At 39.1% G+C, this 23045-nt stretch overlaps 2 protein-coding genes across 3 annotated transcripts; both read right to left on the bottom strand.

Annotated features, from left to right (window-relative positions):
* Window positions 1-5809: 5809 nt before the first annotated feature.
* cd4-2.2 (CD4-2 molecule, tandem duplicate 2) lies at window positions 5810-10260 on the bottom strand. Its single transcript, XM_035672679.1, has 9 exons — window positions 10156-10260; window positions 9044-9085; window positions 8537-8698; window positions 8303-8446; window positions 7295-7516; window positions 7126-7179; window positions 6820-6977; window positions 6621-6685; window positions 5810-6404 (listed from the first exon to the last, which is right to left on the bottom strand). Exons 2-9 carry the CDS (start codon window positions 9069-9071, stop codon window positions 6320-6322), a joined length of 918 nt encoding a protein of 305 aa, XP_035528572.1. The 5' UTR covers window positions 9072-9085; window positions 10156-10260; the 3' UTR covers window positions 5810-6319.
* A 1016-nt stretch (window positions 10261-11276) lies between these two features.
* usp5 (ubiquitin specific peptidase 5 (isopeptidase T)) lies at window positions 11277-22945 on the bottom strand. 2 transcript variants are annotated; one of them, XM_035672586.1, is made up of 20 exons: window positions 22684-22945; window positions 21994-22122; window positions 21784-21850; window positions 21551-21678; window positions 21116-21261; window positions 20369-20553; window positions 19520-19614; window positions 18373-18566; window positions 18209-18280; window positions 17279-17366; window positions 17005-17130; window positions 16774-16927; window positions 15741-15903; window positions 15559-15647; window positions 14505-14690; window positions 13959-14102; window positions 13719-13861; window positions 12473-12623; window positions 12178-12262; window positions 11277-11599 (listed from the first exon to the last, which is right to left on the bottom strand). In XM_035672586.1, the coding sequence occupies exons 1-20, from the start codon at window positions 22789-22791 to the stop codon at window positions 11506-11508; spliced, it is 2547 nt and encodes an 848-aa protein (XP_035528479.1). In that variant the 5' UTR covers window positions 22792-22945; the 3' UTR covers window positions 11277-11505. The 2 variants fall into 2 exon arrangements, with proteins under 2 accessions (XP_035528479.1, XP_035528480.1); XM_035672587.1 differs by having other exon boundaries at window positions 11278-11599; window positions 14562-14690.
* Between the last annotated feature and the right edge of the window lie 100 nt (window positions 22946-23045).

Here is a 23045-nt window from a genome sequence, read left to right as displayed (position 1 = left end):
GGCAAAAACACCCCCAAAATGTATTTGCTTGAAGATATATTTCTATTACTTCTTCACAAGTTTCACAAGAACATTTACAGAAGTAATTTCAGTTTAGAATAAACAACTGCTTTTCTGTTATGCTGCACTCTGAAGAAGGTTAACTGTCTCTCAGCAGCCTGTAAATGACAATAGACTGTTTCACTACATCAGTCCAGTAGCTTCAACATTCATTAATTAAGAATTAGATTAGTATTTATTGTCAGATTTCTCTGAAAGGATTCTCACATTCCAAGCAAATTCTGTGGCTCATAAATGGTAAAAACACACATTATTTTTCACATATATACAGAAAGAAAAGTGACATACACACAGAGAGTTGCAGCAGATTTCAGGGATGGAAGAAGTATTCAGATCTTTAAGATCTTTAGTTAATGTACAAATACCACATGGTGAAAATACTTTTTTAAAAACTATTATATATGGTGAGTATTTCTACTGGTGCATTAAAGTGTATGTCGCATTTAACTGCTGTAGATGTTTAAAGTTGAGCTAATTTGAACTACGTTATATACTATTAGGTAGTTTAATTTACAGCAATGCATCCTATTCTGTAAGATCATCACATGTTTGTACCGTCGCTGTCCTGTGAGAAACACATAACTCCAAAAGGTAATCTTTTCATGAGCTCACAAAAACTTTTCAGCGTTGTGACGATGCATTGTCGACCTTTTCCAAGGGGTGTTTAACTATTTTTTTTATTTACCCGAAGGAGTCGGAGAATTTCTTCAGTTTATCAGAAACATTCAAATTCAGAATCACCAAATTTGGAGATACATGGTTTATAATCTCAGAAGTAACTACAACTAAAACTGTCAGACAAATGTAATGGAGTACAAAGTACAATATTTGCCTCTGAGATGTAGTGAAGTACAAATATAAAGTCGGATAAAATGAAAGTACTTGAGTAAATGTACTATGTACAGTACTTGAGTAAATGTACTTATTATTTAACTTAATCGTCAACATTAAGTGAGAACACTTAGAGAACCCACATCCACTGTAATGTAGCTTAAAGTAACAGCTTTACAACAGTTTAACCATTATGTTTAATTTCCTGGTTCAGTTATCATTACCCTTGGCCTACTGGGAACCATCGTCTTGTTTAGCAGTTTAACATTAAAGATGCAGAGCTTACACACATTAGCAACACTGGGGGAGCATCACTCAATTGTCATCTTGTTTCAAATGAAGCTACAAAGCCACAAAATGTGTAATTTTCATCTGGGACTGGTCAGCAATCGATCACAATGAACGAGTGGTTTAACAACGACTCGACTCATCAGAATCTGCACTGACAACTGAAACCTACAGCTACACAAGAGGGGAGTTTACAGGATGGGAAATCACCTATCAGGTGATTATTTCAAATTGAAGGATTGTTTAAAAATCATAAAGTGTGCCGTTTGCACCTGCAGTTGGAGTACAGATGACTGTTCGCTGCCTCCTGTTGATCTGGAAATTCACATAATCAACATGCTGCTGATTGGCATTCAACATAATAGAAGTGTTTACCACATTATGCATTCATACCAGGTGTTTTCATACCATGACGTTGTTTAACTACTGTTGATGTTCACAATAAGTACACTTTATATACTGTATGCCATTATCAAAATTACATTCTCTAAACTGAATTCAGCTCCTGATGTTTTGCATTGATGGAATCAAAACCCAAATGGAAATACAAGAGGGAGGGACACACACTGGTTCAGAAATTTCGGTTTCACTTTGAATGATTCTGTGAGTGTATGTTCACTTGTGTAAGACAGACAATGATAGAAAGAGATCTGAGTAATAGCCATGAAAAGGGAATCCTGTTGTCTCATATGAAAACACCCCCAGTGCAACAAAGATGTTATATTTTCATAGAGAACCGAATAAGGGAAACACAGCTTGGTAATCACCGTCAGAAAAGACAAAAAAACACACACACTGAGCCTCTAAATATGAATGTTGACGTGCTCCTCACCACTCGGAGAGAGAAGGACTTTCTTTCTCTGTACATGATGCAGTCCTCAAGTAACACATCTTTCATTATTCTGGTTCTGTACTCCAGTACAACGGATTTGAAATAAAACAATAAGATTGTGAGATTAAAGTGCTGACTTCCAGCTTCATCTGTGTTTGGAGAAGTTATTGGGCGAAATGTGTAGAACTCATAGCCCTTTGTGGAGCGTAGACCCTTAAATTTTAGTACAATGCAGCAGAACTATGGTCTTTAACAAGTAGTTCTCTATGACCAAACACGGTGATATTACTGACCGACCAAGTCTGTCAATACAGCTGCGTATCTGTTAACAGAAGACCAAGCTGATGGTAAAACCAGGGCATGAACATCGCTGCAGTACAGGTCTGGCAGAGCGGGTACCAGGTGAGATACCAAGAGCCTGCTGACGTCTACAAACCTTCAACCAAATATTGATACATTTTGGGTCCACTAAAGTTGTTGGACCATGTTTTAGAGGTATTACTTTTACAGTAGTACAGTTGATGTGAATGTTATTTATTTTTATTTTTTTCTACAGTTGGGTGGTTTCTACCCATTGGTACTGGGTAAAATTAAGCTAGTAATATTTCTGTGCTTTTTACACCTTGAACGAGGTTGTTTGAAACAATCTGGTACAAATCTAAATGTGCACACATCTTGTTTTTTCTTCCGTATTGACTGCACAATATTATATAACGTAGGCCGGCTTAGGGGACTCCTTTTAAACTGATGGGTGTTTAGACAAGATATAGTAGTAGTGAATACAGCACGGACTAACGCAGAAGAGGTTAGCTGATCTCTGCTGTGGCTTTAAACAGTTAGCATTATTGCTAAAAGCCTATGTACTTTATATATTGTCAGTTCAATTCAATTCAAAATACTTCATACATCCCTTAATGGGCAACACGAGGCAAGCCATGTTGCACACATAAATACGCACAAACAATTAGGCTCATTCACACACATAAAAACAATCCAAAAACACCAAATATCTGCATGTAAAGAAAAAGTTTAAATAAAAAGGGATAATGAAAGTGTCCAATCCGTCGCTGGCCAGCAACACACAGGAACATTGTATAAGTTTAATGCATTTATCTGTGTCAGCAACTTATAATGTTCACTTCTCCAACTGTGTTATATCAGCCATTTTGTTATGTCCTGAATAATGTGTAAGTTGGTATTATTTTTAATGTTAGTCATAACTAAAAAATGGTGAGAGCCATAAGTTGATAACTGACTGGTTTGTTCTGGGATACTAGGACAAACATTTTAGTCTTTTCGGCTCAAAAATGCTTATATTACTGAATTACAGTATAATTTAGCAGTGTGTTGCGAGTTGTTTTTAAAATACATTTCATAATAAATAATCATTATTTTGTTTTATTTCAGACGACAAGAATTTGTTACAGTGTCAAACATAAACCTACAAACATAAACACAAACATGGACTCTCAATTTGTTTTAAAAGCTTTCATCTTTCTTCATGTTTCTTTAATATAAGATTGAATAAAGGCAGAACTATGTGATGGGTTAAATGTGACGTGTGTATACGCTGTATGCTATATGAAGTATATGTGGACTACGACAAGCACATGATCAGTATATGTTACAGTACGGTATATACAGCTTTTCTTAAGGCATTATTTAAAGCATATTGGAAGCTATTTGTTCGGTCAGCCCAGTACTCAAGAGATGATGCTCAGCACAATGAACCTGTAAAGGGTCAGTTCTGCCATTGTGCAGATCTCATTTGACGCGCAAAAAATATTTTACAGACCCTATTACTGCTCTAACATTCATAAACACAACATGTCATCATGATTGTTTCAGTGTTTCAAGTTAGAAACAAACAGCCATTATGTGACAATTTATAAAACCTGAATGATTTCTACTTCCTCCTCAGAATAATACATTATTTACAACAAATAACTTATAGTGTAAGAACCAAAAGACTTTGTATGTCAGGAAGTTATTTTCAAATTCTTCTGAACATCAATTAATGATTTTAAATCTATTTTTTAAAATAACTGGTGGATAAAAGATGCAACAATGGTTTAAGCAGCAGTTTGCAGGCCAGAAAGCAGCGTTCCTTAGCAACAGCGTACAGCAGCAGTTAAAAGAAACAAGATATAGATTAAATATTCACAATCTCCTGGGGTTTTAATACTCTTTATTTTCAGAAACTGATTTGTTCCATAAGAACCCAATTAGTTTGTATACTTATACAAAGCGCCCTATCAATTACGATTGCAAAATCAACTAAACACAGCTGTCCGTTATTGCACAAGTTTTGATCGTTACAGAGAATGAGGAACAAAGAATTCTATTTTTGTGTATTTTCTATTTGAGATTTTGAAATCCTTCTCAAGGTTGGCATCAAGTACAGCACAACATAAAGATAAAGATGGTGAAATCTGAAACAAACCCCACGGAGAGTCAAATCTACAGACTGAGACTGATACATTATTATTTAAGCTTATAGTGATACAACACAGAGCAAATAATTCAGCATTGCTTTACTTGATCCAATTCATCTGTGCTGTTATCAGCTAAATATCACAAGGCTTTCAGATCTTCTGGCTCATCATTTTGTTGTAATTATTTGTGTCAGTTTTTGAGGCAAAATGTGAACAAGACAAATTAAACCAGACCAAGGCCAAAGCAAATCACTCAGTATGTGGAACAAGACAAAAAGTTTTAAAAATATGGCCTTGGGCGAGACCAGATTTCAGCACTACAGTCTTGCCCCTCGGTGCCCCCTTTGGCTTCTGTCTACGAGAGTGGATCTCCGGCAGCATCTAGGAGATTTGTCAGTATTTGTAGAAACAATTTGCGTCCTCACAGACTGACATATTGCTATCCTGACTATGTATCTTCCCTCTGTGGGCAAGTAAAATAACAAGTAGAAGAAGCAGAACACTGGGTATATACACAGTGTGTTTAGGAGTACTCACATGTGATGTTCTCAGTGCAGCGATGAGTTCAGCTCTGACATTTGGCACTGCAGGTGTCGCTTTCAGGCTCACACACACACACACACACACACACACTCACTCACAAACACAGGAAGTCAGACACTACTATGATCCCATCCTATCTGTTATGTACTAAGTGGATTACATAGATTATAGTTACATAATCACACATACAGACACCATGTATACCGTGTAGAAGTTTTGTAAAGTAGGCTTATGTTACACAATCCGAGAATTTCTTTGCTCCTATAAGATATAATTTATTTTAACTCTTAAATACAAATGAGTATGTATGTATGTATGTATGTCACTGGTGGTCTTGTGTTACTGTCTAAAAACAGGTGTTACTATATTTCATTACATGTAGTGCTGCACTGGTGTCAACACCTGCATTGTCCTGCACCAATTGTGGGGACTACAGAGCTTCTGTAACAATGCAGGATGCAGGCACTGTTTAAAGCATATTATGGCACGAAAGAGTAAAGAAAATGCTTGATATCTCGTTGAATGAGGTAAAAGTTAGAATCATTTACATTCTAATGTTTTAGATACTACTAATTTTATAAATACTAATATTTTTCTTGGAATAGCTATCCTGTGTACATCTAGTCAGTAGTTAATTCTCTATAAAGTAGTTTGTATTGTTACTGATGGAGTCTGCCTCTCCTACACTGCTTTAAAATGATCTAAGCGCACAGGGGATTCACAGGACACAATACACAGCTTTACGGTTGATTTTATCTAACTGATTGAACCCTGTTTTGTTATATGAGGATAGAAATATCTTAACAAATCAGTCGGGTATCCTTATAGTTTATTGACTGAGGGGGAAAAAAAACAATACAGTTCTCAACTTTTTATTCACAACCTACAGAAACAAAGACAAAGTATACAGAAACATCTATCAAATTCTAAATCAGCAGAATTAAATTTAAGATGCGAGGCAGTACATAAGAAAGTTGACAAGGCTGTATATAAGGATATATTAATATGCTGCATAAATGCACGGAATAAGTACAGACAGTTGCTGTTCTCCCTTGCAGTGGGAGAGTCTATTTGCATTCAGCTCACTGGTTATATTTGGTGAAAAAGCTCAAAGTGTCCACATCATTACATTAGATTTTTATTTTCATAAAGAGCATTCAAAAGCCCATTTACATTCATTCCATATTCACACCAGGGTTCTCTCTTTCACTCGCTCTCTCTTCCTCTTTATCTCTATCTATTCGCCTCTTTTTCTTCCTCTTGCTCTCTTTCTCTTTCCATCTTTCTTTCTTTTTAGTCTATCTCTCCTTTCTTCGATCTGCCTTTCATGTCACTCTATTAGGAGGGGTTGCAGAGGGAGGTCTGATGACTTGTCTCTCCGGCGTCCTTGCCGCGGTTTTGCTGCAGCTGCTGGGCTGTGATAAAGAGAGGAAAGAGGAGAAGTTTTCACACTAATTACGCCACAATAATGAAAGACTTGGTAAAAAGGCACAGTAAAAATGAAGGTCAAACTGTCATTAATATAAAGTGAATAGAGTCTATTAGAAAGCATCTGTAAAGTAAGTAGAGATTACTGGAGAGGGGATAAAGCTTTTTTTTTTACTAGATAGAAACAAGTTAAGAACATTTACCGGTTACACTCGCAGAACTGCTTGGGCGTCTTTAGTTGGCGGCTATTCTTCATCTGCAATTTTCTCTATAGCAGAAAAAAAAATCACATTATAATTTCGTTGGTTTGCTTCAGTAACTCATCCTCCTTCATCACAACTACTAAACTAAATGTACAAAGCGGCTTTATGAAGATTCCCTGAATGATTTTCTTTACTTTACCTTCTTTCTTTTGATCCTCTTGCACAAGCAAATGACAAAGACCATCAGGAGAATCACAACCAGGCAGCCAACTCCAATTATAACCCACATCCACCAACTAAGCCCCAGGATCAGAGGAGCATCAGATGGAGATTTAGGGTGAGTACCACCTGGTTGACCTATGAAAAAAAGACCGTGGCAGAAAGAGACAATAATGATTCAATGACACATACAGTGAAGAGTCACTTCCGGTGTGACTATGTGCTCATAGTCAGAGGATTTACACAAACAAACACAGGCAGTATGCACAGTTGGGGCATGTCTTACGGCCATCCTTTGAGTTTTGGGAAGGGATTGGTGCAGGTTTTGTAGTAGTAGGCTCTGAAAGCAAAAACACAGCACATCTTGTCTTTAGCAGTGATCTTACAGGCAGCTTTATATACTATCAATGGTTAAAACACATATGTAAAGACTTTGGAAGAAGCCAGCGACCTACTTGTGACTTCGATCTTAAGGACCTCAGTGTGTGTCCTATCATGGGAGACGGTGCACTTCCAGGTCCCATCATCTGAGCTGGTCACAGGATTTAGTAACCCTGAGTGTTCACCTCCATCTGGCCTTGTCCACTGCACTTTGGGTAAGGGATCCAGACCTTTTACCTGACAGTGGAGCTTAGCCTCGCTGCCCACCTGGAGCTTACCAGAGGGGCTGGCCCAGACTGACACAGAGAGGGACAGCAGACGGGGGCGAGGATACGGTGAGAATCACAAACAGAAAGTGGACGCCATGCTGAACAAATGACTTTATCCAGATCATTAGGAACGTGGGACACAATAGGAAGAGCAAAATTAAAATATATAATTGTACTTTGGTTGGTTTTAAAATCTGGAACATCTGAATTTAAATTCAGATAGTACATCATGAACTTAAAGGGCCACTCCACTGATTTTACATATGGGGATCGGTTTAATCACAAGTCCTCAGCTAATAGAGAGAATCCTGAAGTATAATATAAATAATAATACATTTTCTAACTAAAGGCCTGTTAACTCTCTTGGGGAGTTTTAAACACGTGGAAGTCCAGAAATGTAGGCTCATTAAGATAGACATTATTGAGTTGTATGATGGGAAATGTAGGATCCAGTGCTTTTGGAGCTATATTAGGGACCAGTATCAGTATATTAAACTTTTTTAAATCTGTCACTTATGAATCCCTCAACTCTATAAAGATGCAATACTAAATCATTGGAATACCCTTTAAGGCTGAAAAAAATGTGTGTGTGTGTGTGTGTGTGTGTTCATTTTTTGCTTCAAAAATGAATTATTCAAAAGTTGCTGAAATTATTATTATTAGTAAAACTTACCTGTGATAGTAAATTATTTATTTGAAATTTACTTGAAATCTTGATCTTGTATTAATCTAATTACTGTAGGTGTAAACACAATACAATGAGTATCACCAAAAAGAAGTCTTTAATATGAACTTAATGAGTCTTCTGCTTACCTGATACCACCAAAAGTGTATGATGGTGAGGTTGCCCATCTGCCTCACAAGTAAACTTTCCGGCATCTTCTACCATCACATTAGTGATTTCAAGATTTGTGTTTTTTAACGTTGACCTTTTCACAATTGCAGCTGAGCCTACGGCTGAAAATAAATGTGTAATTAGCAACAATGTTTTTAAAACAATATATTGCACTGTAGGTAATTTAAAGGTAGTTTAAAGTCTGTTTATACCTTTCGTAAGTAGGCCTCTTGTTAAACGCGCTGTACGAATGTTTTCATTATTCTTATTCCACGTCAGGATGCTGCTGAAGGTGTTGACCCCACACTCTAAAACGGTATCCGTCCCTGTTTTTGTGATGAACACTTTGCCTGTAGCAGAGAGTGCTCCCAGCACTGAAGAGAGGATCACATCACTTAGTACAATATATTCACAGGAGAATACCACAAACTCTGTATATTAAGACAAGGGCTAACTGATGTCATTGCAATATATCCTCATGAGTTTGATTTGGAGACTCATATACTGCATATGAAGTTAAAGGGCGATTTATTTGGTTGGATTTAGTATGTAGTTTGTATAGATCTTGGATGAGTAAAACACAACTGCAGCTATTTTCCAAAGTAGAATAAGAGAGTCTCATAAACATAAAACAAAGACTTATTTAGATTTATAGGCTACTAGCAACTCATTAAGAATTTATTTTAAAGGATTATTTACAATGAATTAAATCCACTCACCAATCCCAAACCACACAGTTGTCTTCATTTTGAATGTTGAATCTAAGGGGGTAAAATACAAACAAATTTATTAAAGAAAAACATTTAATACAGTAGTTCATGCTGCAACTGCAAACATTTCCAGTTTAGAGATACCACACACAGGTTCTGTTTGAGACGAGCAGCGTGTGATCCCTAACCACCGAGATGCTGTGTCTCTACTTCCTTCCTCTCGCTCGCATCTCCTGTTTTAAAGATTTAAAACTTTCTTTACAGACATTAAAAAACCCATAAAAAACTGAATTGATTGTCACTGGTACAATTTCAACATATGTTTAAGTTCTTTTGTATTTAATTAACATGCTCAATAATCCGTGTTAATTTGTTTCAAATCAATCTGATCATATGTCAGATGTTGGAAATAATAAGTTTGTCAAAAGAGGAATAATTTTGTACAGCTTTGTAACTAATAAGGAACTGAATCAAATAAATTCTCATAAAACGTCTGACAAGCGATTCATCCCTCCTTGTATCACTGTGTTCTTTGATGTTTCATGATTTTGAAAGGTTTAAGAATTAAATTTAGCAAACTAAAATACTTAATTCTATTTGAACAATTTCTCAGTTTAAAGGCACAAAATATATCTTTGAATTTGTTATTTTGGATAGTCAGAACAATTACAATAGAAATAGGTAATTAATGTTTTAGAGAAAGGTTTCAAAATTAATCTTTAGTCTTATTTGACATATTGTCAATATATTTCACCTCACTGACTGAACAATAGTCATAAACTGAGATCATAAAGACTATTTAACCCCTTAAAATATAATTGACCTTGACATACACACTAAGGGATTGGAAACATGGTTGAGCACATTTTCCTTCACAATTGTTTAGGAGTATTTCATCTAGACTCCTACGCTGGTTTCTAAAAAATATACATTTACAGAGATACATAACAGTAACTGATAAATGTTTATGTATTTACTACGTATTTGTTTAACTTGGTTCCTCCAGCATTACTTTCAGTTTACGCTTTAAAAGAATAATGGTTTCCAAACTGTCACATTAATTCCAAATATTTCATTTTACAACATAAAACTTAATTTCATGATCTAGTTTGAGACCTTACCTTAAGGTATTTGTGGCAGTGAAGTCTTTTGTGCTTTTATAGAAGGCCAAAATATTTCCTCATCCTCTCTCTGCTTCACAAACAAAAATGCAAGGATGCAAAAACTGTAGAAGGCGGAAGAGATCTGAAAAGAAGCCTGCCGTTTATGAAGTTGTAGGCCAATGCAAACGCTAGATTTTTGTGGGTTTGCTATTCATGCCTGCGCTTTCTCACCAACTGGGTTTTTATACATAGTGCAGTTTTTAGATGAAGCTGAGTAAACTTATGTACAGCAACTTATAGACACTATTAAATATATATAAGTATGTATACTTATTATATATAAATAACCTAAAGGATACAAGCATTAACCATATGTTATTCTCACTTCAAGTTTGTAGGATTGAGGCACTAACTTGTAATCATGTTGCAATCACGTGGGAATTAGAGGAGTAAGCTGAAAATCAACTCCATGATGACTTATTAAAAAAGAAGAAAGGCAGAATGACAGAAAGACAATTCTTTATTTGTCACAGCAAAGTAACAAAGGATTTGTTTGCAAAGTAAAAACAAAATAAAACAAAAATCACCCAGATATCACCCTCACCAAACTTTTAAGAAAAAACAAGTTGATTTGGTGTTTTGACTTTTTTTTATTTCCTTTTTGTAACACACATTTTAGCTGTTATTCATTTGTTTGATTCACTGACATTTCCTCTCATCGTGGATCTTCAACTGTCTTTTACTGAAACGGGAAGAGGAGAAGTTAGCGCCAGGCTGAACAGGCGACACCGAGTTGCAACCGTCCAATAAAAGAAGAAGTGGGCTGGAAGCGACATATTTTGATGGGGAGAGGCAGTGACTACTGATGGCAGTGCAAATCAATAGTCAGGACACAGATTAACGGTGATGGTTAAGCATACTTATTAATAAGGAGTGTATGGCCTGTTCCATGAAGCAGGTTTTCTGAATTATCTGGATACATTTGCTGAGTAAAACCTGGAAACAGGTGTGTTTTTAACAGATTTCAGATGGTTCTCAGTATTACTCAGCATAATCGTCCAGGTGACAAATTCTTCTTCTCTAAACAGGCCCATTGTTTTTAATCAATGGCTCAAAAGAAAAATCCCCCCCCCAAAAAAAAAACCCCCCCCCCCCCCGACTTCCAACACCATATCTGTACATCTGCACCCATTTATTTAGCTGTGTATATATGCAATCTGAGAGATTTATTTACACTTTTGTCAGTTGTGAAGCGTGCCAGGGCATTTGTAAGAGCTTGGTAGGGTGCGACTACAAATGTTGTCTTTGTGTGTTTGTCTTAACGTCCACATTTCTCCTCTGTCACCCCGAGTGTAACGCTCCCTTGTCTCATTCAGCCACTCTCCGATAGAAGTAAAGGTATCCCAGGTCTTTGGGAGGTTTCTCAGAAGCACACACCTTCTGATCGTTGAAGATGACCCACCTGTGAGACAGAGATCACTCGGTTCACAAAGGGCTACTAGATAACAGACAGGGGATGTATTTGATTATACAGAACAGAGTGGATTGAAACTAACAGGTCTTATTTGAAAGTAAAATACCCACCACTTGGTTAAAGTGACTGCTGCTCTTCCAAAATGAGCAAAAAAACATAATATTTGAACAAATAATGGCCATTTTTGAGCAATTTCAGGTCATACTGTGTTCAAATAAGCATCCCCTTGTACAAATTAGAAAATAATGAGAAAATAAATCTGCACATTTCCTCCTAAGTGGATATAAACCACTCAAATCTCAGTTTAATGACAGGTTAATAACTTGCACTTTGTTTATATCAGCAGCTATTATTGTTCAAACCAGACCTGGAGTATGCTGCCCCCTGCTGAGGCACTGTAAAACCAGCTACTCCATTACATTAGAACAGAATAAAGACATTCAATGAATAAAATAAGTAATTTTTTTGGTTTCTGCAATATTTTTGAACGGTTGGTTCTCACATTCTCAAGTTGGGACTTTGAAACATCCCTCAATGCTAGAGACACAAGCACAACAAACACTTACTGCTGATCCTTCTTGATGTGACAGACGTAGTGGCCACACATTGTGCTCGTCCCCATGTGACTGATGAACGCAAACAGCTCATACTCTGGATAAAGAAAAGAAACCACAATTATAATTAGAAAACATATATATTAGATATTATAAAATATTAAATCAAATTAGACTTTAAACAGGAGTTGGTCATATTGCTGCCATCTACATTTCATGTTTCTGAACCCATCTCTGCAGCCAATATTCATTCTGAGGTAATGACGTTTTAAATGCCTCCTCTCTCATCATTCTCCTTGGTACTCACTGCCTGGTCCGTCTCGGACACGAGGCCCAGGCGGAGGATCTCTGCCACCCTCGCTCTCTGCGGCTGAGCGACCGCCTTCAGACACATCCATGGACTCCAGGTCATCCAGGTGGGAGAAGATCCAGTCCACTGCCCGGTCTAGGACATTACTCTGTGAAACACACACCAGACACAAGATTAGAGAATAGCAACAAATGGAGCTTTTGGTCAAATATAAGTATGTGTGGTGTGTTTTGATTTTACACTCCAAGTACAATATATTTTACAAGTTAGAGGGCTAAAGAAAGCTGATGTAATTTCTTAAGAGGCTGGCCATTAGATCATAGAAACACGGCAAAATATATTAGATGAATGGTGCTAATGTTTGACATAGCATTATGTGGCTGCGTTTAATTATTGAGCTTTAATAAAACATTTAAAATACTATACTATTTAACTTCACTTCTACAACGAGCTAAATATCATAATAAAACTTTTGACAGCATGAGACTGTTCCTGTAGCTAATGACGGGACAACAGCAAAGAAAAAAAAAAGCTTTGCTTACCTTAGTTACCTGTGCTGGAGGTTTCAGGGTCACCCAAACTGGTACCTGCAGCTCTTTGCCTGACTAGTTCCCTTGTGTAAAAGTGACCCGCCGACAAATAAGTGGCAAAACATTTTCTAAATGTACTGTAGGTCTTGACCTGCAGCTTCTTTGGAAAACATCTAAATTAAGCTTCCACGAATTAAACTAAACATTTTCTGCAGCGGCTTCAGTAAAAAGCCATGTGGAAAGGTTAGTTACCAGGTGTTTTCTGTGTTTTTTCTGCTACTCTCGTTCATCAGGGGTGCTCTGTCCTGAGACACAATATACTCTTTTTTTAAAGAGTATATTGTTTTTTCAAAACTAATTTGTAGTTTCATTTGGACATATAGGAAAAAAAAATCGCGTTAGCTATTCTAAATTATTTTGTCACAACTACAAAAATCCTGGACATACAGTAACTAAAATCTAAGAAATATCTCTTACCAGTGATTCTGAGACAGCTTAGCTTAATGCAACTTAAAGTAGAATCCTGCTACTCATCTTTGTTGAGATATTAAGGCCAACACTGGTTTGAGTCTCCAAGCATGACGAAAACTTGGCTACATTACTGTCTGAATAAAAAGGGAGCAGCTGTGTCTGTACTGGCACGGTTCAACTTTTAAGTGGCATGTGAAATGAGTAAAATCTCCATCTCTATCTGGAAGGAGTTTGATTCTAACCGTTGCTCGAAGTGCTTTGGTTGCCTGGTCTCGGCTGAAGCCCATGGAAACGATGGTTGCCAGGTGCTCCTCGGAGAGGCTCTCTGTGGGTGTGGTCCCAGCGCCGGAGCTGCAGCCTGGCAACACCAGAGGAGCCGCGAAGTCTGCCGCCAATCAAAAAGAGGAGAACATGAAGAGTGAGGGGACCAGTCAGACTGATTGATGATTTGTTTTCTAGGAAATTCCCACTGCTCTGCACACCTGGGTCATCCATATGGCTCATGATCCAATTCATGGCAGCATCAATTCCAGTGTTCCCGGTGTAGTAGACCGCTTTCCTGCAGGCCTCTAGTGGGAATCCCATTTCACATAACTGGGACACAGTGGAATCATCAAGGACTGGAGCTGAAAAAGAGAAAAAAAGTTTTATTACTTGGATGCAATTTGTGGAATGTGCATTTACTTGCTAACAAGAACACTGATTATTTGCAAAAGGAAAAACATTGTTTTATTTTTTTGCACTGAAAACTTCCTTATTAACAAAACTTTCCCAAATAATTGACAAAAGGCAAAATAATAAAATAAAAAACTCATATACTCCAAGAATAGACCCATTGATATATTGAAATTTAAAACGTAACTCAAATCACTTTACAAAAATAAATAAAATAAGTTATAAATAAAAAAAATTTAAAATAAGGCAACGGAAGGACGAGAAAACAGAAAAGGCAGAAAGAAAGAAAAGGAGGAAACAAGTGGACAAATAAGAGGGGGAAGAAACAGAGCAGAAATGACAGACAGACTAACACAGCAGTGGGGAGTAGAGCGAGTCGTCCTCCTCGTTGCCATGGGAACCCAGGATACCTTTAACCTCCACATCTGGGGTCATGAGTGGGGGCGGGGCCACCTCTGGTAGAAGCTCTTCCCCTGGCTGCTGGCCAGTTGCACGCAGGGCGCTCAGGTCCAGAGTATCAGGGACGTCGATGCTCACGTCTGCACAAGAGAAAAATGATACAGCGTTCAAAAAAACGTTCAAATTTCAAAACGAACCTGGGGCGACAGAGCGTTCTCCCTCTGGAACTCTCTCCCCAAAGCCATCCGTGATTGTACCGACCTCCAACATTCAAATCACTGACAAAAACACACCTTTTCAAAATGCTTTTAAAATCTGAGTCTAATGTGTTTTTTTAACATATGTAATGTACTGTTTATATTGTTTTTTTACCTATTGATGTTCTTGTATTTTCTTTTATTATATTGTACAGTGTCTTTGAGTATTCAGACAAGCGCTCTTTTAAATAAAATGTATTATAAATCACCCATCATCCACTATTGTCCAAATGTTTGTTTTCCACACCTTCCTTTCTTTCTTTCATTTATATTAAAATTGTCAACAGGATTCTTAGAAATGATAAACAGTTAAAGATCCAGTGTGTAGGATTTAGTGGCATCTAAAGGTATGGTTGAAGATAACAACTTTCTTGCTTCACCTTCCCCTTTCAAGTGCGAAGGCATTAAAAAACCCTATCTAGAGGCAGTGTTTGGTTTGTCCCTTTTGGGCTACTGTAGAAATATGGTGGTTTAACATGGCAGACTCAATGGAAGGCAACCTGTGGCGTCTGCAACACAAACATAATGATTCCTTTATTATGGTAATTATACACTAATGAACACATAGTTATGCATATTATATTACTGCACATAGCACCATTTTTGTTCCATTCCCTTTTCTTGTTTTTTGGGTTTTTTTGGGTCGACGGGGAGTTCTTTTTGGGAAATACAGTTTCCCAACTCGGTTAGCAATACACATTCTTGTGTACAGTATCCTTTCAACACACACATTTAGTATTTCTTTGCTCACCCAGTTTCTTGGGAACCCAGTCAAGGCCAAAGGTGAACTTCTTAATCTGGATGACAAGGTGGTCAGGGAAAGAGGCAAAGCGGGTTGTTCTAGCAAATGAGACAAAAGCAAATATTACTAAACACATCTTTAGATTTGTTTCAATCTGTCATTTCAGTATGTGTGGCTGTCTCTCTTCATACTTGGTAGCAGTAGTCTTGGTCTGCACAGCTGAGCTCCAGAAGTCTGTGAGGATCTCTGGTTCACTGAGAGCCGCCATGCAAGCTGTGAAGGGGATTTGTGCACGCACTGTAGGGGCTGATGAGTCCCCCTCCTCACGTCGGCGTTCTGCCTCCTGGAGCTCTTCTGTTAGAGAAATATGTGGTTAAAAAACAACAAATTGCACACCACTGCATTCAAGACATTAAACCAATAAACTGTTACAATAAAAAGTATTAATACAACTCAGGACACAAAACATATGCATATATGTCTATAGATGTTGAAGACTCTTTTACTGATTTAAAAAAATGATAAGAATCATGTCTTACAGAGCCTTCATCTACACACCTTAAAGCGGCACCAATTTTACACAGGTCAGTTAATGCGCCATGAGGGGTACTAAGAGGCTGTAAAAAACGTTGTATGTCTTCTGTGACTCTGGAGAGAGTTTCCTAAAGCAAGTAGGGGATAATAACTTTAATCAATAATAAATAACTGCAGTGCCCTGAAAAAGTTTCTCTAATTCATTACTAAAACTAAAATGACGTGAAAAACTTCAAATAGTCACAAACATGTCCGTTGCAGCAGATTGACAAACGCATCTGAGATTCTTCCAACAGAATTGCCTTTCACTTGCATGAGCCGCTGTTTTACACATCGCCTCGACTCTCAAAGTTCAGTCTGTTTTGGCTTTGACCTTATCTGACCTTTAAATGAGCAACCAATGACATGCCAGCTGTTTGAAGAGTAACTTTATAGGGTATCAACAACCCAAGCCCTTTTTGACTGTTGGTTTCTTACTCATTTATTCTCCTCAAGACAATAACTACCAGTGCTTTATATAAATGAAACTGGAATATGTAATTAACAAAGTTTCCTTTCTGGGTTTACTCAGTTTTGTTTTCGTAACATAAACCTATGCCACATGGATTCTGTATTGGCCTACACCTCATACCGCTGACCATGTATACAACTGAAGATAGAGTGGGACACTGTATCCCATCAGCCCTTCACCTGTGTTGGTAGCCTGGTCCATCTGTACAGGCAGCTGGACGATGTAATCCACCCGCTGTGTGTACTTGGCTTTCTGTGATTGCTGACACACAATCCTCTCCTCCACCAGGAACCTAAAGGCTTCAGATGGGTTGGACCCAGAGCGACAGTTCCTCTGTGGGTGACAAAAAAACATACATAAGAGAAAAGCTGGGGGGCCAAAAGAGAAACAGAGTGAGAGTGTTACTTTACCTCCACCATGTTTATGAAGTGCAATAAAAACTCCTGAGCATCCTGTTGTCGATTGGTGGAGAACTCCGGGTGGCCCCGCCCAACAAGTGCTTTGAACATTTGTGGTGCTATGCCAATTTGGTCTCCCTGCAAACAAGCACGAACAGACTGATTTGTCAACAGTGAGGGCTAATATTAGGTAGATCACAATTCTCAGAGTGAATCCCACACGTGCCATGAATATCTAATAAACCTAAGACTTGTAAATCCGCTGTGACTGATTGTTTCTTCTTACCCTGGGTTCAGATGCACCGTTTTCATCTCCAGGGTCTGGTGCTGGTTTGGAATACTCTCCTGACAACAGACCATACCCGAGCTTGGCTCTGTAATAAACAAACAAAGCTGACATCACTGCACATCCAACAATATACCAGAGTCTCACACAGGAGGAGGATTTGGATGTAAGCCTAGATATATTTTTGGCTTTCAAATGACATGTTGGAATGTCTAATCAGAGAGAGAAGACTTTCTCTTATCTGGTGGGAATAAAAAAAGTTTTTTGTACAGCAACAAAAGTAGATATTGTTTAGAATTAGTTCAAGAGTTTAATTTTAAGTGGAAACATAACATTATAGTGTAAAATAAGCTGAAAAGTGACACATTGCTGTTTGAGACATACACGTTAGCAGACCATACCAGACCACTGTTTTATTTTTGTTTTCACAATGAGAGGCTCCGTCAGTTTAGATGAGACACAATAAAAACAAAGCTCTTTTTTCCTGCAATGGCACAGAGCTAAAATGACACATGGCCAAGTCTCAATACAGGTCTGTCTAAACCCTGCTGAGATCAATAGAGAATTTCGATTCAGGGGGATAACCTACATTAAAAATATGAAATCACATTTAAACACGGAGCTGCATAGAAATGAGTCTAATCGGCTTTGTGGCTGACAGCTGGCACACGAGGAGTATTGCTTGTGCATATTTAAATGGATGGTTCCTTTCATCTACTGTGCAAGATGGCAACATTTAGACAAAATGGGAAAGAGGGCAGAACGTATGTTTGAATGTATTAATGTGGAGATTGTGCTAATGGAGGAGAGGGAGGCCAAAAAAATAAATAAATAAGAAGCAATTTGTAATATTGGATTAAAACAGTGTCCTTGCGGTGTCCCTCTGAGCATCTAATGGTAATACTAGAGCTTGTAGTAGAGGACACTCACACTTGGGTTTTGAAGTCCTGGGTGGGGTCGCTCGGGGCTTCATCAATGATCTTGTCGATGTTAGACACATACCTGGAGGGCATGAACAGAAGGATATGAAACAAATTCTTTGCATGAATTTGATCAAAGGAAGTGACGTGGTCTGAGTAAAAGAGGGTACTGACTTGCTCTGGAAGTCTGGAACAGTGAAGAGCACTTGCATGACAGAGTTGAGGTAGCAGCTGTTGCCCAGGTTTTTCATGCCAGTCAAGCCAGGCCCAAACATGGGCCTTAGGGTAGTCCCTGACTCCTGGATCACCTCCCACTCCCCCACACGCTGGTTAACAGCAATCTCTAGCTCTGTCATCGTCCGCTCAGTCTGAGAGGAGAAAACACAAAGGGATAAGAGAATGAAGGACACAGGGTACAATCAAATATAATTCTATATAGCAGACTTCAAACATAGCAGGTTTTGGGAATGATGACCAAAAGCAGCCAATAAGAAAAAGTAACGACAGCAGACAGACATGGAAGAAAATACAGCACACATCATCACAGCACTAAGTACTGCACTTTGTCTTCTGCTCCACTGTAGCACAATTCCTCCACCCCCTGTCTGTGCAACATCATTATGTGCGTGCAGCAATACATTAGCAAGACAAGAAACAACATTACAGTACACAGTGAGAGGTGCAGAGATCTTATACTTTGACAACTGTGTAGTCTGCACGCTGCATGAGAGCAGAAGCAGGTGGCAAAGAAAATAATGGCAACAGGGAATCAGAGAAGAAACAGGTGCGGAGGAAAATATCTGAACCTGGGGAAAGAAGGCAAAGAATAACAGGTATGCGATGAGCACACAATAACAGATATTACTGCATTATTATAGCCCATCAGTAATAATACTGTTATATAAACATAAGTAATAGTTACAAGTGTGCTGGCATGAATAAATAAACGAGAGGAAGAACAAGATTGAAAAGTTGGCCAATTACTCATTCATATAAATTTTCTGTTGTATTAGTTTTTTATGTGCTATTGGCTCTCTAACACCGCAGCTGAAATTTTGACCGTGTAATCAATGGCTGCTCTATGAGGCAGAGACAACTATAACTGTCTGGATGCCTGCCAACAGGAAAAAAAAATCCAATATCTCTGACTAAATGTGTAAGACTTCAATTGTAAAGCAGAGGGTTCAGCAATACTTCTGTCTACAGGAACTTGATCCAATATTAACATTGTAAAACCAGAGAGAAAATGGGCAGATTTCATAGTTTCAACTGTCAGAGGAGAGAAAGATAACACTAAAAACAGCAGAAACACAGAACTTGCCTTCTCCATGGTCATCATGTTGATCCCAAAGTGAGCTAGGTGCTCTGGTAACTTGGCATCCAGTACCATGTCATCCTCATCATAGGAATACACATCTGGAAGACAAAACAGTGGTGGCGGTAAAGAGGAATGAAGCACTACGCTTAAGACAAACGTCCAACAGAGATTCACTATAGCCCTCACATTATACCATTGGTATTTAAAATCCCCATATTGAGAGTTTTTTGGTCATAAAAAGTTAGAATATTTGGGGAAATATCAGAAATGCTCCTTTTCAATTCAGTCAGCGTGTCAGTGTCTGCATTTGTTTGCCAGCAGGGAAACGAGAGAGAGTAAACAAACACGCACTAGGGCTTACAAGACACAACCAGACAGTACGCTGTTAGCAGTGTCACAAGAGTACGGTCCACACCAGCATCTAAATGAGCCCAACTGTGACGAGTCGCAGGGGGTGCGGAGGGGTCGAGTAATGTGCGAGCTGGTCAGATGTAAAGTGAAACAGGCTGTGTAAGCTTGTTTCATTTACATCCTGAGCCATGGCTGCGCGGCGGGCAATGGGTATCTATTTAGCCTGCAAACCGAAGGAGCAGGAAAAGACACATGTACATGTTTGTAAGTTAGATTGATGGAGAGTTTAGCATGAACACTAATGTGGGTTGTTGTTCAAAGTCTGTGGCTCTTGTGTAGCAGGCTGTCTGTCTGTCTGACATTACTGATTATTCCAAACATGGTTTAAAATTACACAATTTGACTGGTCATATAGAAACAAGTCTTCTGTCTTCATAGTCAAAATGCATTTTAATTTAAGCTGAAGATTTTTAATAAAGAGAAATTCTTCCATCTGCTTACCTGCTCCATCGGGAGTGATGGTACCGAGTTTGACAGCGAGTGGGTATCCTGTCTCCTGGAAGTGGAGAAGGGCGTGGTTGTTGCCCCCGGAGCCATCAAAGTACCTGCGACCACAGAGCACTTTTCCGTCCGTCAGGTTCATCCAAATATTCTCCTGGAGGTCACACACATCACACCGCCAGCCACTATGATGTAGAAAAGACACATTACACAAATCTCCCAAAGACAGGTGCAGAAATAAATATTTGGCTCTTTTATTCCTGGAAGCTCTTGTAGGCTTTGACAAATAAAACGCTAAAAAGCTATTTCTATTCTAAATTGTATTATTGGAGACACAACAGCATTAATGGACTAATGCAATGAAGGATTAATGGATCCTAAATAAAAAAACATTATTGCCTGGTCATTGTCCTGACTGAAATCAATACACCTCTACAACCAATAGAGGTCTTCTAGTATGTATAGACAGCCATCGTATCTTCAGTGTGGCACAATATTTAATTAACCTACAGCGTAATATAAGTGCAGTAAACTGTAGGTTTATTTAAATGGTGAAAGGACTTTACTTGTATAGCACCTTTCTAATCCTCTGACCACTCTCACTAAAGCCATTAGTTCACACTCATTCATTCATTCAGGGTTCAGTGTCTTGCTCAAGGACACTTCGACATGCAGCGGGATGAGCCGGGGATCGAACCGCAAACCTTCTGGTTAGTGGACGACCCGCTCTACCTCCTGACGTCTCACCTGGGAGGGATCTTGACTCCATTGTCAAGCTGTTTAAGGTCAGCTGCATGCCTTGACTCCTGCCTCACCTCTCCATCCCACTGCTGGACTTGTAAGGTGTGAGACACTGAGTCGGCTGCCATGATGCCCGCCATTGACAGGGACACCTTGAGGAACAGCAGGAAAAGCTCATTGTGAAACTGAATATAACAGTTTATTATCAATAGATCCCCAGATATCCACATTGGCACGTACCCTGATGCTGTAGTATTAAGGGATAAATCAAAACTATATTGTATGACGATTAAGATCTACGAAGGCGGGCTTTGTTTGCAGCGAGCCTCTTTGTCATGTCCTTGTATTAATGAGTGCAATCACTAAACTTCTTCAACTGTTTTTTTATGGTAGTGTGAGTTAGTGATGACATTCATCCTGACAGAAAACGAGATATCTCACCCGCTCTCTCACAACATCAGGCATAGTACCGAGGTCGTCTGATGTCACTTCCTGTCTGTCAGGTAAAATGACCACCTTTACGTCCTCCTCGTACTGCTCCTGCTCCACGTCAAAGCCTCCTTCGATCCCTGGACAGACGAGAAACAAGAGGGGAGGTAGTTACAGGCCGGTCTCAAAGGAGGACCCCTGTGTAACCCGTGTTTGTATAAATAAATACTCTCTCGTGCTCTCACCTATAGCCAGTCTGGTGGGCTTTTTCTTCGGTGGGTGTCCGGATCCAGAGTTGTTGTCGTCTTCCTTCTGTGAGAACAACACACGATAACAGCGGGTGTTGAGGTTAGTCCACTTGACATGCAAAAGGGACAGCGTCACACATAATTCATGTGCGCGTCCACTGTCCAGAAAATCCAAAATATCATTAAAAAGTAGAATTAGGTGCCCACCTTAGCCTTGCGAGTCCGAGTGATGTGGAAGTAAGCCCTCTGGCCAGTCCGAGCATGGTGCCTGTCCACATATTGACTTCCAAAGCCCAGGAAACTGTTCATGCACACATACAGGCCTCCTTCACTCTCCTTTAAAAGAAGACACAGGCAAATGTTTAATGTCCTAACCTGTCCTCATCTCTCTCCGTACAGACAACACTGGGGAGTTAAAGCTGGAGGGAATGACAGTGTCTCAACCATGTCACATAGCAGTCACTGTACTGTAGCCAACTAGCTCTGTAGTCAGCCCAAACTCAACACAGCGCGATAAACAGCAATGTCAAGATTGAGATATCCATTTACGGGCTAACTCACATTTAAAAAAAAAAGCATGAACAGCGGTGCCTCGGTTTGCTCGCTCGTTTGACAGCATACCCGATGACACCAACACGGAGAGCTAACAAAGCTACAGCAGCTAAGTTTCCATTACACTGCACTATTAGCTTAGCTCGGCGCTAGCTCGCTAGTTTAGTTGAAACAGGAAAACCTCAGTGTGTCAAAGTGAGAGAGCGCCGACAGAAAACCTGAACTGAGCACAAAAAACTATAAATACAGTGTGTGTGAACGAATGGGGAAATTAAACAACACCGCTTTGCTGGCGGACGTTTTCATTTGTACAAAAAAAAAAAAAAAAGAGAGAAGATGGCTCACCGGCGAGGAAAATGACAAGGCGCATTCGTCTTTGTGGACTCGGTCTCCGGGTTTCGGGACCCGAATTGTGGACAAAACCGACATCAAAACCTCACCAACATCCGCCATGACGAGCCCGCTAGTTCCGCCTTTCAGTGGGACACTTGCACCTCTGAGTGTGGACCCCCAGCCTCTTGATTTTCCCCGGCTCGGAAGAGTGTCCGTTGTCTGAGCCCGTGTTGTGTCTGTGTTTGTCTGAATGAATCATGAGCCGCTGCCTTGTGTTGAGGGCGAAGAAGGCCGAGCGGACTCCCGTTGCCCCGCACGCCGTTGGGCTGCGGCTCGTTACCGTAATCTCCAGAATATACGCACCCATCGTGATT

The sequence above is a fragment of the Morone saxatilis genome, unplaced genomic scaffold (assembly GCF_004916995.1).
Source record: "Morone saxatilis isolate NCDOM2014 unplaced genomic scaffold, NCSU_SB_2.0 Contig24, whole genome shotgun sequence".
Classification (NCBI taxonomy): Eukaryota; Metazoa; Chordata; class Actinopteri; family Moronidae; genus Morone; species Morone saxatilis.
The sequence above is the reverse complement of the archived record's forward strand: the minus strand, read 5'-3'. Positions and strand labels throughout refer to the sequence as shown.